Raw genomic sequence first — 16712 nt, forward strand, 5'->3', positions numbered from 1 at the left:
TTGTGTCAGGCTTATTTTATATCATTCATCATGCATTGTGAACGGTTATATGTGCTACCTCCTGCGTCTGAAATCGTCACGCATTGTGAAAAACTGCAGGTGCTACCTTCTCCATTTGAAAGCTGATCATCTCCAAAACTTTGGAGGCTGAAACGACTATACTGTTACTGTTTAGCTAATTACAGATGATAGCATTGGAAGTAGCAGAATCGGCGGACCATTTAAGGTTCTGAAGCTGACTGCGGCGTACAGAAGAAACTACTGTGGTCAATGATACCCTTCTTCATGAAAGGTGTCGTAGAAGATCTATGTTACAGGTCTCGTGAGTGTTGCTCAACAATTCATCATCATCATCATCATCAATCCATTCACTGCTAGATAACCCGCTTCCGCGCATTGGCCTTCAGCATTCGTATTGCTCCTGCACTTACCTTCCAGATCATCGTCTTATTAATTCAAGTTCGAAAATTTCTCGGCCTTTCTACCATCCACTTGCTTGTTCACAAGTTCCGCCAAACTCACTACCATTACGATCATAATTATGGCTCCACTCTGGCCTGTTTCCTGTTCCACTTTTTTATCTTTCTGCTTGTCTTAGTCATTACAAAATGCATTTCTCCGTTAGTTTGGTGAACGATACTTAGTCAACGGTCTTCGCAAATCAATTCCATGTCTCACTACCTTAGCCCAAAGAATGGTAGTATCCGGCAATAACAAACTTTTCCGTTACTTGAGGAGCAATTCATTTTACCACTAGGATCCAAAGCTCTTTCTAATCCTTAAAAAGTACCTTATGAAATTTACCTTTTGGAGCAGGTACAATTGGTGGCTTCAGCTAAGTACTGTTAGTTATGAACTGCTTGTTAATTTGTAATTTTTTCGAGATATCACTAATACCTAATTTTAGTTTTACTTTTATCGGTTTTCAAGCTTACTTTCATATTTACCAATTAAGTTTTTCCTCATTAGTAAGTCTGTCTGCAAAAAAGGCTAATAAATCTATATCACCGCTGCTAATACTATAGAAATATGCGACGTCAAAGTAAATGTGATTGTTTTTCTCCCTGTGATGTATAGCTTTTTCACTAAACTCGTGCTGTCGTTGCACTAAAACTTCTATTGTTTCTGGGGTTACTCTGTTGTTCCTTATGTCACACGTTCATATTGTTTGTAACAAGTCTCTTACATATTACACAGTTAACTCACCTAAAGTTGCTCTGTGAACAGCAGCTCACTTCGCCAATATAGCATACGACACAGCTGCTCTCAGTCTTCCGAGCATGTCGTGAACCCAAAGTTGTTTTTACAAACGATCCGTCTTGAAATTACAAAAGGTATTAGATTTTATCAGCATCGCAGATGACAACGAAACATCATAATAAACAGATTTCACTCCAATTCTCAACTTATTACTCTCCCACAAACAACAGATTTTCATCTGGCATGCAATGTGTCGTTAGCTTCCTTCACTTCACCCATAATACCCCAGTTCACTTCGTCAGCTGTCAAAAAAATGGAGTTCAAATCTCAGTCCCGCCTTTGTGAGATAAGTTTTCTATGATTCACTACACTGATTCAGGCTGACGCCGAGATAGTTACATTGAGAAGGCTGGTTTATTTTCCAGTAATTGTCGAGTCCGAGCTTGCAGCACGTCTCGGAAAACTTGGAATTGACAGTATGTTAAACGCTAATCTTAGTTCGACTATGAAGGATTAACATTTCAACAAAAAAGTCATTCATTCGCCATGTAACTGTCGCTTTCTGGGAATTAGTCATTGATTTCTAGCCTAAAACTCGGGATTGTAGCCTACCACGTGAGTCACGTTGAAGAAATGAAACCTTGTGATGGTAGCAAGACTGTTTAATTTAATGAACATCTTTAATACTGTCTGAGGTAATTCTAAAACTATTTGGTTTTAGAAACTGTTGGTGCTCAGTATCATGAAGACCCATGAAAGAAATCTGAATATACAGGAACTCACCCTGTCGCCGAAGTTGTCAAAGAGCACCCTGGCGTACTCAAGGAAGTAGTCCGCAAGTATAGGGTTGGGCCAACCCCCTATGTACTGCAAGGCTTGCGGCAGATCCCAATGGTACATCGTCACCTGTAAGCAGGGAGACTGGCTATGAACAAAACTACTGATACATTTCCATGGTGACAATCTCTGGACCAAATAATGTACTAAACATAAAAGAGACGGTAAAATGACTCTTCATTGTCCCGACTCTTTCTTAACAACATCATCATTAACAAACATTACTGAACAGACCATTTCAAGGGATAAATATGTGATTTATTTATTATCATATAATATACTGTATTACTCTAAATTATTAGTAAACCATCTATTGTTAGTTATTAAAATAATAGCCCTGAGGGTACATTTCATCTGTTCTTAACCTTTAAACAATGGAACACAAAGTAAAATCGTGGTATCACGAGAAAACCGAGGCGCCGCCAGCACCAGCCATAAGGGGCCAAAAAATTCTGAAGATGGCTTTAACACAAATCGAAACCGGTTAATAAACAAATATTATGGCAACTCGATTGTTGATTTTAAAATAAATATGGCACCAGATCGCTGCACTCCATAGACATTGTTGTCTAAATTTATGAAGAAGCAAGATTTTCTGCCATGCAGTGTATCCAAGCCAATATAAAATAATTTTAGTTCACTCAACTGCAGGGAAAGAAACCTAGTTTTTTCCCTTTCTCGGTATTATCAGCCTTCTTAATTATGATATTTTAAATGCTGCATAGTTAAGAGGGATTTTTCGTCTAATCTAGTAATAATTAATTTTATTGCTCTGGTCTGGCGCAAAGAAATAAGGAGTCTAACAGTCAGAGAAATGGTACACGTACAGCGCAAACTTCTGATTCGTGGGCAAGATGCGGTGAAAACCTAATGGTAATATTTCGCTACGAAAAAAGTAGACCGGGAACTAATACTTATTCACCAGACAAATACCTTAAAGGAAATGAAACCAGTCATGACAATCATAAAAAATGAGGAAAACAGTTACAGTTATGATAACTGTAGTTAGTTGTGTACCAGTAGTTAGCTTTATCTCATCTAAAGGATAAGGGAAAGACTTTGCAGTCATCACTTCCTTTGTGTTTGGGATATTACATCAATGGTTTCCTTTACCTCAAGTTTTTGTTGGTGTTATAAAGCTAGAGTACAGTACATGTGTGAGTAGAATTTAGGGGAAGCGGCCGAGGGCCCAATCTTTTACCTCACTAGCCTTTTGAATTTATGACTCAACTTTTTTTCCCGTTCAGTACCGGTAGGGTTTGTTGTATAACTGTGCCATGATCTGCCAGTATTATTATTTGTGGTTAAAGCACACTCTCCTCCACCCGTCGTCAGAGATTTATGAATTCTTAACAATGAATAAATTCTTACCACTGGCTGGATGTCGTTCTCCAGTAGCAGGTTAATGAGGTTGTTGTAGTAGTCGATTCCTGCCTGGTTGATCACGTCCAGGTCCCCATTGGGGAGTATACGAGGCCAGGAGATGGAGAAGCGGTATGCTTTGGCCTGAAACAACCAATAAAATGTCACAATAGCACCTCTGCAAGATGTGAGGTCAGAAACTAACGTGCACAAATACTAACATGCACAGAAAAGGGATGTATCATTAGACAATGATGGTGAACTGCTAAGTGGGAGATAAATACTTATCAATAATTAAACCTTGCAGTTTCCAGCTAAACCTTTCATATCTGACGTCTACCGTAGTGACATCTGCTGAGACCTCTAACATTTATCGGACTTGACGAGGCCTGTAAAGAGACAGGAATTTACTGAGGTGTCCCACTAAAATACACTGGGGACCTGTTACTTCCATAGGATTAGATAAAGAGGGTAATCTGACTTGTAATATGGTTCTTTGTGCTTGGCTGGTATCAGGGTCGAATGTGGCGTACTGTAAGAGGAAGTACCCACACTGTGTGAAAGCTACACAAAGGAAATCCAAGTAAAGGAATCTTTCGGGCTGCCAAACGAAGAAATCCTATTAGTTCGATTGCAATGTCAAAAAATAACCGGAACAATTATTGAAATTGGTCAGATATCTGTGTGTTGAGGCAGGTCTTAAGTAAATGTCATTTGATCATTCTTTCAACAAATCCGGTCAACGACTTCGGGAGTACAAGGGACAGGGGAGGTCTGTAAGACAAGTGACTATCGGTTTGGTATCTTGGACTATGACTGAAGTAACCGAAAATTTCAAGAGGAGTCAGTAACACTCGTGACGTGTTTCACCGTTATCAACAGCACAAATCTGCATAAGTACTCACCGTCTGGTGAGGTCAAGTATACCAGTACATGTAAACAGTTTGCAAAAGTGACTACAGACGATTTTGAAATTTATATCTCACGTCTAACTTCATATCGTACCGCATCGGTTGATATACACTCCTGGAAATGGAAAAAAGAACACATTGACACCGGTGTGTCAGACCCACCATACTTGCTCCGGACACTGCGAGAGGGCTGTACAAGCAATGATCACACGCACAGCACAGCGGACACACCAGGAACCGCGGTGTTGGCCGTCGAATGGCGCTAGCTGCGCAGCATTTGTGCACCGCCACCGTCAGTGTCAGCCAGTTTGCCGTGGCATACGGAGCTCCATCGCAGTCTTTAACACAGGTAGCATGCCGCGACAGCGTGGACGTGAACCGTATGTGCAGTTGACGGACTTTGAGCGAGGGCGTATAGTGGGCATGCGGGAGGCCGGGTGGACGTACCGCCGAATTGCTCAATACGTGGGGCGTGGGGTTTGCATTGCTGCGAAAGGTGGATATACACTGTACTAGTGCCGACATTGTGCATGCTCTGTTGCCTGTGTCTATGTGCCTGTGGTTCTGTCAGTGTGATCATGTGATGTATCTGACCCCAGGAATGTGTCAATAAAGTTTCCCCTTCCTGGGACAATGAATTCACGGCGTTCTTATTTCAATTTCCAGGAGTGTATTTTTAGGTATTAAGGTGTCTGTAGATGGTATCTGGGGAGCAATCACACCATTGTTAGTAATATGACAGCCAGTGTTGAAAAACGAGCTGCCTTAGGTCTATCCACACTTTCCATGATTAATTCTATCAACTCTCCCCTGAGCTATGGCTAACCCATGTCTCAGAAATAACACTTTTTCCATGAGAACTAATCCCGCAAGGTATGCCGAACAACTTCTGTGACGTTTGGAGAGTAGGGGAAGTGGTACTGGCGGTGGTAAAGCTGTTAGGGGGGTGAGGGGGGAGGGGTAGGAAGGTGCATAACAGCGGCAGGCGCGTCTGGTTATCTCAGTCCGTAGAGCACTTGAATGCGAGAGGTAACTATCCTAGGTTTGAGGAAGTTTGTACACGCGTATCCGAATTCGGCAGTTAGGTCTTCATCTTGACCTTTCATTATCTCTTGAGAACCATGACGGTGTCTCCTCTGTCCATCATCAACTATTCGGCAGGATACACTTTCTGTTGAACACTATCTCAAAATGGCTCTAAGCACTATGAAACTTAACATCTCAGGTGATCATTCCCCAAGAGTTAGAACTATTTAAACCTAACTAACCTAAGGACATCTCACACATCCATGCCCGAGGCTGGATTCGAACCTCCGACTGAAGGAGCAACTCGGTTCCGGACTGAAGCGCATAGAACCGCTCGGCCACAGCGGCCATCACTATCTCAATTTCATGAACGTCACAATTACGTCCTCCACATCTATTTGCTCCGTGTTTCAATTTTATCCTTCGTTTGTCGCCTAGCAGTGTTATCATGCGTCTCCTCGCTGGTCTGTGGAGTTAAGAAGCTTAAATTTCAAATGCAGATGAATTTATCAAAAACATTTCTGAGTCTTTATGTTATGTCTTTTATTGTTCTATCTATTCGACTCCCGGCAAGGAGGCAGACAGCTAACATGGCACAACATGATCGTAATTTATTTTGCGAATTTCAGTTTCCGTTGATAGTTCCTCAGTCACAATGTATTGTTCACTTACTATTCGCTCGAATTTACAACTCGTTTAATATCCATAATACATTCATGTTCAGAAAAAGCAGAACATTTTGAACGTCTAGATTTGGACTTCCAAATTCACAGAACATGCACATTAGTGTGCTATACAGAAATGGTTAGCGTTTCAGTCACTTCAGTTCAGCATGTGCCCTGCTGTCTAGTAAGCATAGAGTCCGCCAATGGTGATGGTAACATGTTCTCTTGCGATGGTATCGACGCATATAAGGCGCGAATGGCGTCCTGTGGTATAGCCATCCACGCTACATTCACCTGTTTCCAAAGTTCATCTGCGTTGGTTGGCACCGAATCACAGCGCTGCACCAGTCGTTTCGTTATATCCCAGAGATTTTCGATTGGCGACAAATCTGGTGATCTGGAGGGCCAGGACAAAAACCTGACAGCCTGTGAGACCAAGAAGGCACGTGTTCATGCAGCAACATGTTGCCGTGCATTGTCTTGCTGAAATGTGGCGTCTGGGTTGTTTTACAGTAAGAGTATGCACTGTCGAAACACTTCGTCACTCACGAGCCGCGATTTCCCGGACGGATGCATCACAGTCCTCATTCTAATAAGTGGCCCTCTTTCAAGCCCACTGATTTGACTGTACGGTCTGCGCATACGCGTTCTGCACCTCTGCTCAAGTCACACTGATCTCTTACCTTCGGTTTATTGCGACAGCGAAAGCCGCAGACGCATTTTGCCGGTAGGTGACGTTGCGCCGTCATGTCGATATTGACCTTGAACGCCCTGGTTAAAATGCTAATCATTTCTACAGAACATACTAATATACATGTCCTGTTAATATCAATGTTCTGTCTCTAGTCGTTCTAGGTGTTCAGAACATGAGTATAATTATCAGTTGCCTTTTTGATATCTCTAAGTATTAAGAATAGAGGTAAAACTTTTCGTGATTTCTTTGCAAGTCCTCGTTAACAGCATCTGTCCTTGTGCAGGTTCCAAAGTTTCACGTGGAATCCCATTCATGTTTTGAAGTTTACAAAAAATGAAATATGAAGACTGTTTTATGAAGTAGAAATCACTTATTTCTCCAGAAGACCTACATCTATGTTATTTGTTAGTGAAGATCTTGGACATTCATTCCAACGATGTCGACGTTTCGTCAAAAAGTTGTGGATAGATTAGAAGCAATGGAAGTAACTCTCGCAGTTCAATGAACTATGACTCGAACAATGATGTGCTAATTGAAGTCCAGATCAAAAATGTTATACCTATCAAGCCCAAAGAAACTATGGAGAGTAATAGTTTTCAGTGACAAAGAAAAGGCTGTAAATTTTTTGGTAAAACGAAGGAGGGAGAAAACACTTGAATTCAAGTAATGTCCATAGCTAGTTCCGTTTCGTTAAATCTGAACGTGAACTGTACAATTAGAGGATAGATTTACATGGAGTACGAGATACATGTCAAAACGGAACTTGCAGAAGTGTGTGAAGGAAAAACTATTCGAAAGACTTCTGCGACACTGGGCACTCAGAATTTCAAATGAGACGAACATTACCTGGTTAAATAAATTAAGGAAGTTGTATGGAAAAGAATATTGCCAAATTACGAAGTGTCATTCAAGTAAACCTGAACAAGAGTTGTCAGTAATAGCTAATACTTTAGAGAAATTCATAGCTAACTTGAAAACAAAGCTTCTTGTTAGCCCCAAAGGTTTGTGTATAAAAGCAATCACTTAGTTTTGTTCCAAATATGAGTACAAACGGCACTTTATAATTTCGAGCGAAAAGAAAGAAAACTTCACTTGTGCAGACGATGAATGCTACGTCACTTTCTTATACGACAGTGCCATTCGTAACTATCATTGGGTTACTGTATCCACAGCTTTATTTCTGTATGTCAGTAAAAATAGGGATAATAATTAAAGGACAAAAACTGTTTACTTGAAAATATCTTGTAATGTAGCAAAATCTGGAAAAATGAGAAAGAATAATTTTCACTGTTATATCCGAAATGTCTTCTTATGGTTTTTAGAAAATAATTCATCGCCTTTGTTGGACTCTTGGCGTGGGCATAATGACACCTCTGTCTTTGGATTCCACACGGAACTAAAACAGTGATTCAACCTCTCCATCAGAAAAAAAATCAACAACGTAAAATATTTTTCAGAAAATTGCCAGATAACATAATTTCCTTTAGTTCTCCGTCGTTTCGGGTTCAGCGGAACAGTATCGTTACAATTCTGCATTGTAAATTTGTATCACCACATTTTACGAATTTGATCAAGTATGAGTGGTACTAGCATACAGCTAAGATCATTTCTTACTCAGTTGTGCCTGAATCTATTAATTTTTCTTCTATCGGGTGTCCATGGTGCAAGGAAAATATTTGTTTTCCTCGCCCAATAACCACTTCGCATTTTTGTGACGACTGCAGGAAATGAACAAGAAACTGTTTCATTGCTACTAAAATGTCCATCATTCAAAAATTATTTTAAGAACTGTGCTATAGGAATTGTTATAAAATATTTAATGTCAACAAATTAAAGGCCAGACTGATGAAAGTCGCGTTAAATGAAAATCATACACAGCCTTGATTTTCTTTCCTCTGCTTGTGTCTTGTGTAACAACTACACCTGCAAAAGCTTAACTGTCGACATGAACTGGAAGTTATTCAAATAACTGGTAATTTGAGACATTTTTGGACTCGGTTAAACCTTTAAAATGTCGCATGTGCACTTTGGGCTTCGCGCTACGCAGCACATTCGCTTACCGATGCTGTGACAGCTGCGTTTTGCTTTATACGCCGATTCACATACTAGACAAGAAGGGCCTGTTCTGTTTCACCGCTCTGCCCCGCCTACGACGTCCGACATCTGTAACTAGGGGTGGCTACCCAACTCCAAGACGTCTGGACGTGGTTCACCTAGGTTCCGCCACTTGTTGAAGACACTCACCACAACCGACAAGTCATGCGGTTTCCGAAATGCTCATGCCGAGTCTCCGGGCCATCACAATCCACTGTCGGCCAAACTCAGACAGGTCTCGTGACTCCTCCAATTTACACACGGACGGCACGCTCACAGATGCTACATGCACCTTGCGTGTGTCTGACTGGCAGTCATTCCTCGCCAGGTGGCGCTGCTATCGCCTTGATGGGTTTATATCGATAGTAGGTCGGTCGTCACAATTTTGTGGCTGATCAGTGTATATTATTTCTGAAGAATCATCTTAGCAAGATCGCTATCAATTCTTTAGATTATAATGGCCTGAAACAGGTCTACGCTGCCATCCTCGGCTTTTGTAAGATTGTTAGCTGTACACGCTTCTTACAGTACTGAAAGTCACATAGTGATATTGCGTCGAATAAAATGGTGCAGGAAACATCAGAATGTCACAAACAAAGGAAGACACAATAAAAACATACATCATGGTGTGCTGGTGTCCCAGCACATACTAATTGCTTGACTCCACAATGGCGACGGAGCGGGTGTAATACTAGCTAGAGCGCCTTTGTGGTGTCAAGCGATTAGTATACGCTGCGACATCAGCACAATGGCGACTTAGCTAGTATAATACCGCCTAAGTTGCTTTTGTGGTATCAAGAGATCAGTGTACACTGGGACACGGGCATAACATGTTATTTTTGTGTATTATTTTATTTGTGTTGTGCTGATGTTCCTCGTCACGTTTTAATTGAGGTAATATCACTTTGCGACTTTCCCTATTATAACAAGAATGTGCTACTAATAACGTTACAAGATCCGAGGATGACACCATGGATCTGCCGAAACCAATCACTGTAATAAAAAGAATCTTACCTGATTATTCAAGAGAGATATAGCTTTGAGATCATCCGAAACTGAGTCAAACACATATTTGTTTAACTTTCTGGCAACAGCTAGATGTGTATCACTACAGGTGACGACAGAGACTTGGATTGTGGAAAAAAGAAACTCTATTACAAAGCATAAGGATATCGAGTTTCTTCAGCATTCTCATAATGTCATCAGTTTTGTACTACAGAATAACAAAGCCCTGTGTGTCGGTTTCCTTCTGCATTACACTCACCCCCAGTTCCTTGAGCGCCTGCACATCCTCGGCATACTTGTGGTACGAGTCACAGGCCACGTCCCCATTGTCCCCGTTGTTGCCGTATTCTGGATGCTCGTGCAGCATGTGGTCCCAGATGCTCTCTCCTTTGCCTGTAATGTAACACGGTAGAAGGGCATCATGTTAACTTAGAAAAACTTCTGAATGAAAAAAAAACTTCCAGTTTCGAAAACAAAAATTATGTTCAGGTTCCAAAAGGGCCAGACCAACATAGCACAGATACTAGTGCTGTCAGCAATAATGATATTAAAGTATATATAATATCTGTGATACCTCAGCTATGAATAACAGAATTCCACAACCGTATAAACATGGAGAACAATTATCGTTAATTTGATAGATTTATATTGGAGTGAATAGTTGTCAGCAGACTAAAATCTATACAATTAGGGCGACAGTAAATGCCACACCAAAATAGTGTACACGTTTGATAAGACTGCAGAATCAAATAAAAAAACTAGAGTACCAATTTGAAGCTGTAATAAGAAATTCTGCACGGCAAACAATTTTTTAACCGTCTCATGGGATGAAAATCTTGTTAAATTTGCGAGTCTGAGTTTTATTATTAAAATTATCATGCATCACCAAATATGAAGGACATGCATCAGATCCTGATAGTATCAACTATCACTCACGCCTAAATGGAGGTGCTTCAAAGTATCGAGCTACTTCTTTGCCTTATGTCCATGATGGCATTCTTTTCGTACAGTGTGGAAATAATTCTTGTCAGTTCCGATGCTTTAAGCTCTTTTTAAACCAAAGTGGTAATCAATACAATGCAAGAACAGATAAAGTTGTAAATTTAATTTTGGTTTACTTGATGACTGGTTTCGGGTCGGGACAGATTTTTGGATTATCCGGATATTCAAAATAGTGTTTCCCAATATATAATAACCATGTTCTTACAACCAACACATGTGTATGAGAAAGTGCAAATGAATAGTTACACAGCAAACATGTATGTTTGTCGTCTTGAAATGATTGTTGTATTTTATGAAATACCATTTCGACTATCTGAATGATTTGAAAATGGGTACCGACAAACCATTCATCAACAAAATAAAGTGAAATTAGCAATTTTGGTTGGTTTTCCGTTGTACTGATTAAAAAAATTTCCTGTCCTGGAATTACTCCAGCATGATGGAAGTTCGTCACATGATAATGATGCTCAAGAGAGTATGTTCTTGCACTGTGTAATGCTCTTTCCAGAGCTTGCAATATAATTATTTAGAATTAATTTACTACCAAATATTAACAATATAACTGCAAGTGAACAATCGTAAATTTAGATAAACCAGAATGCTACTAGCGCACAAATAAAGTCTGCAACGGATAATCAAAATGCGACTGGAGAAAAGAGAATTAGTTTCAGTGATACACTCATGATACATTTATTATTACATAATACAACTTTTCCTAATGTCTCCTAAGGTCTTCGACAGGTCCCACTTACAGTAGCTAACATTAGAGAAATGAAGTGCGTGCAGATGATGTGTTTACCGGATAAAATTTACTAACAACGGGTCGTAACAAATTTTCATGTTTCTTGTAATGAGAAGAAAATTGAACGCTAAGTAAAGAAAAGTCCTCTGGCATGAATGACTGGGAGGTCCCGAAAGGCAGGTTCATCCGCCTAATGGCAAAGGTTTTCCCTATCCGCTTCTCCCTCAGGCTCCTTTCCGTCGCGAAAAGGACCCTGGCGCGGCGACTAGTGGCTGAGAACTTCATGTCACGGCCTCTCCTTCCATTGCCGGCCAAATACTAGCAGTGAAAATTTAATTCAGCACCAAGATTCGAACCGACATACCTCCATGTGTGCAGCACGACAAAGGCGTGAGTTTCCGTCCCCGGCCACAAAGACTGGTAATCGACGATTAAACTGGATGGAGTGAAATGGGTGGTACATGAAGCAACGAAGTGCTTTGCTGGATTCTTAAAGATAACTCTGGGCCAAGCACTTCATGGAAGACGGGTAGACGACTTCAGAAAAGTGGTAGATGCCACATCAATCCCTCTAATTGAAAACTTTTGATCGCAGAAAAATCTAGAGGAATTCTTTGCCCAGCCGAGAATTTCAGTTGACTTAAGGTGCGACATAAAGTCGCGTAAGAGGCCTGCGACTTATAACGTAAATTGTGCACACATCTTGTACACTGTTGTAATGGTTCGCTTAGAAACAGCAGATCTCTTGTTGTTAAGAACTATATCTGACGCGTTACGGGCTTAGCCTATCTTCAGAACATCAAATAAAATTCCTTCATGTCAAGAGTCACATGTATGCAATCTGAGTCGTGTGGAATCTGAGTATAGCACAGTATAAGAAGTGTTCAGAATGTCACTTGGCCGACGATGACGGCAGCAATTAAGAAAGTAAACAATAAGTAACAGTATTACTCGAGGCCTGTCTTAGCTTGTTCCTCAGATTCTAACTCTCCTAGAAACGTCTGGAAATTGCTGAATATCGACTATCGCTCACCATCCTCGTTCCAGGCGCCCTCGATCTGGTAGGAGGATGTGGCAGCACCCAGCAGAAAGCCCTCTGGGAACTGATTCACCTCTCTGGCGCAAGCGGTCGCCAGCAGACAGGCGACTCCCAGTATCTCCAGGTATAATGACACACGTGCCGCCATGCTCAAAGTTGCAGCTGTAACGGCGCTCGTTGTCACTTATAAACATTCAGTGGCACCTGATAACAATCAATTATCAGTTACGAAATGTTTGTAATAGCGTTTGATAGTTTTTTATCGCGTATTTTGACCTCGTATTAACGGTTTTGTAATCAGATGATGAAGCTCGTCATTTCCTTTACAGACTACAGAAAACGTTCTCACGTTCTGCGACTTTGTTTATACTAATTCCTCTGTCAGTACGGATATTAACAGCACGTGACATAAAGGCTACTCCCATAGCTACTCTAGACCCATCAGACTTATCAGAGCGTTTACTGATGGATTTTTTATCTGATATTTTCGCGTCATAATAACTGTTATGTAGATGATGGCATGAGTCATTTCTCATGCAGAGACTGCAGATTTTTGCTTACTCGCGACTTCCTCTGTCGGTGATAAAAACTACTCAAACAGCCACTCCAGAAGATAGTGCTCGTCAGAATTACTTGCCCTCATTTTACATTTATGTCGCCGTTCGTCATTGCTGTTTGAAAAGGGGACTTCGGTTGCTGCCTGTAAACTACGCTGCAGTGTGCAGTTATGTGACAACTTTAACATCATGCTGCCATACTTGCAGATGCAGTTAAGAAGATTTGGCAGCTGAATCTGAACATAAATAAATGTATTTGACTTTGCTGCGTAGTATCCATTAACATTTTTGAACGGAAAAATCCGCCATTGTCTGCGTACACTTATTGTAAACGAAACAATTGCAATTCCTACTTTGAATACACCGGATCTCGGCAGCTCAGTTCAGCAACGTCACAGCATTGTACGGTACCTGCTTGTGTACGGAATGTGCTGTCGGCTGCTTTCCGTTTGCCTTTATGGCAAAGTGGTTGGGGAAGTCACGTGAAGTCCCGGATCGCCAGTCTTCGTGCCAACGTTGTCCATTAAATTCCAGTGTACGCAATGTATAATGAGGCTAGGGCATGTGACGCTGCTCATGCTAATCAGTGTGTCGGATTGGGACGTTCAGCTTGGTGGCCCCATTGGTGTTATTCAAGAGAGTAGCCTATATCCCAGCATCGAGTTTCACACTTTCTCTTTCGTTACCATCAACAAAACAAAGCGTCGTCTGCCCCCAACTCCATATCATCATCATCGTCATCATCATCCAACACAAGCATGACACCACACTGCACATGCAGCCATTACAGTCGCTTTCCAGATACACACAAAGACGTGAAATTCCCTCTTCGTGAAGGAAGGGTGCCGCGCTGTGCAAAAGATAGGAAAAACCAATTCATCCTTCAGCTTAGCCTGAACTCATGAGTCTACTAGCGAGCAATGACATTCGACTTTACTTATAAAAGGTGACTGATGTGTTTTCTGTCTAAACCACTCCATAATGACATCAATTCGAAATCTTAACAGATTTACGCTAAATACAGACACTCAATAGTGAAAATCTTTTCGCTCAGTATATTAGTGTGGTGCAATGCTTGTAAAAGGACGAAAGTATGGACACGTCTTTTAGGGGAAAAAAATACCACCGTCCTGCCCAAAAAGGCAGGTAAAGGCTACATCGGATTCTGTAGGTGGCCAACTGAAAGACAGAAATGAATGAGAGAGTTTGCAATCACCAGGAAGCTCACTGTCTCTCTAAAAGAAGATTCAACATAATCAAATATATTACATACCGACACACAACATAAACTCACTACTTAGAACCGGAAAACTCAAGGCTTTGAATTACATAATGAAACCATTGCAATGAGGTACTAAGAAACAAGAAACATAATAGAAGGCCCGTTCTAATCACAAGAATATACCATTTGTAGTGGGAAACCAGAATGGAGGGCAATGAAACAAAGTCCCCAGTTTGTTCAAATGGCTCTGAGTGTGGTGTCACCGCCAGACACCACACTTGCTAGGTGGTAGCTTAAATCGGCCGCGGTCCATGTAGTACATGTCGGACCCGCGTGTCGCCACTGTGATCGCAGACCTAGCGCCACCACCAAGGCAGGTCTCGTGATACGAGAGAGGACTCGACCCCAGTTGTACGAGAACCACGCTACCGACCAGTTGTACGCGAACCTAGCTATCGCCCCAGTTGTACGCGAACCTAGCTATCGCCCAGTTGTACGAGAACCTAGCTACCGCCCAGTTGTATGAAGCCTTTCTCTCTCATTAGCCGAGAGACAGAATAGCCATCAGCTAAGTTAATGGCAACGAACTAGCAAGGCGCCAGTTGTATCAGTGCCTATAGCTTACGAGTATTCAAGAGAGATGTATTCCAAGGAATAAAGAAAAGATAAGTAAAAAGCATTTACATACTTTTCTTCTTATTCATACATAAGTTCTCATGTTCCAGACTTCACGCCCGCCTGCTTTATGCTGTGCGTGCACTATCGGCCACAGCGTTAGTCTAGCTTTCTTTTTCAGCAGTCAACTCCACGGTGTCGGTCCAGCTACCGACACTACACTGAGCACTAGGGAACTTAACATATGAGTTCATCATTCCCCTAGAGCTTAGAACTACTTAAACCTAAGTAACCTACGGACATTACACACATCCATGCCCGAGGCAGGATTCCAACCTGAAACAGTAGCGGTCGCGCGGTTGCAGACGGTAGCGCCTAGAACCGTTCGGCCACCAATTTGTAACAGGATTTACAGTGACTATAAAATTATGGATTCAACAAATTTGCAAACAATATCACACAGAAAAGCAGCTCGGACATCTAAAATAATGAATAAAACCGGCACAATTGTAAATGCTCATGTTCCTACAAACGATAAAACTTTTATAACAGAAACGAAGGAAGAGACAGATAAATTTTCGGATGCTCTCGGTCTAACTGTAAACAGAATAAATAACACTAATGTAAAAATCTTAAGGGAGAGTTATGGAAAAAAAGGAAATCTAAAGATACAACCGGAAATTGGAGCCCACATAACCTTACATTCAAGAATGGTCAAAAAGTTGTAGGACTGTACAGAGAACACAATATTATATCTAAATCAACATACTTCAAGAGGAAGTCAAATAAACTTGAAACATGGAAACACCCAGACTAGAGGAAGGGGCTGTCACAGCTACACCATGTCTGTATAGACAAAAATTTTCAACATGAAATCTACAGTATCCCATACAAACAAACAAATAATTCATGAAAGTAACAGATGATCTAAAAGAACTGGTACCATCTCAAGAAGCAATCCGAGAATATAGTTCCCTGAAATTCACGAAGAAAACATGCGTGGTGGACTCCGGAATGTAACAAAGCACGGTTAAAGATTCAAACAAAGAAAACAGAAGAAAGTTTATCACTCTCAGAAATGATAGGAAAAAAAGAAGTTCGCTGGCCGGGGTGGCCTTACGGTTCCAGGCGCTACAATCTGGAAACGCGCGACCGCTACGGTCGAAGGTTCGTATGCTGCCTCGGGCATGGATGTGTGAGGTGTCCTTAACTTAGTGAGGTTAAGTAGTTCTAAGTTATAGGTGACTGCTGACCTTAGCAGTTAAGTCCCATAGTGCCCAGAGCCAATTTTTTGAAAAAAATTCAAACAAAACATAAGGGAAATTAGGAGAAGATTCCATAAAGACGTAGTAAACTCTACAGAAGATAATTACCACCAAACAAATTGTAAGAAATATTACAAAATCTTTGGGAAACAGGATGAACGGCACATGGTAAAAGATAAAATAAGAGAATTATGGCAGACTATGAAGAACCCAAAGAACTCTTACAAATCGGCGTAAATACTCCAGTTAAAACCAAATCTAGCAAATTAGGCCACCAATTTTTCAAAGCTGTATAAAGAGTCCTCAAACGACAAAAGAATTATGAGGCATGTGGAGATCAGGTTTTTGCTGATATGTGGTAATATTAATGTGATGCTGTGATGACCTCCCTACAAAAGGCTCTAACAAAAATATGGATAAGAAAAGTACACGAGAAGGGCGTTGAGAGGAGTCCAGACAACTACAGAGCAATCCCT

At 41.1% G+C, this 16712-nt stretch overlaps 1 protein-coding gene across 1 annotated transcript in view; it reads right to left on the minus strand.

Annotated features, from left to right (window-relative positions):
• LOC124805748 (myrosinase 1-like) overlaps nt 1-12725 on the minus strand; it is a 51174-nt gene extending 38449 nt beyond the window's left edge. The window contains exons 1-4 of the mRNA XM_047266316.1: nt 12572-12725; nt 10054-10187; nt 3409-3543; nt 1984-2106 (exon numbers count right to left, since the gene is read on the minus strand). Of these exons, the coding sequence (XP_047122272.1) occupies nt 1984-2106; nt 3409-3543; nt 10054-10187; nt 12572-12725 (546 nt within the window). The remainder of the gene's footprint in view (nt 1-1983; nt 2107-3408; nt 3544-10053; nt 10188-12571) is intronic.
• Nucleotides 12726-16712: the final 3987 nt, after the last annotated feature.

This window comes from Schistocerca piceifrons, chromosome 7 (genome assembly GCF_021461385.2).
Source record: "Schistocerca piceifrons isolate TAMUIC-IGC-003096 chromosome 7, iqSchPice1.1, whole genome shotgun sequence".
Lineage (NCBI taxonomy): Eukaryota > Metazoa > Arthropoda > Insecta > Orthoptera > Acrididae > Schistocerca > Schistocerca piceifrons.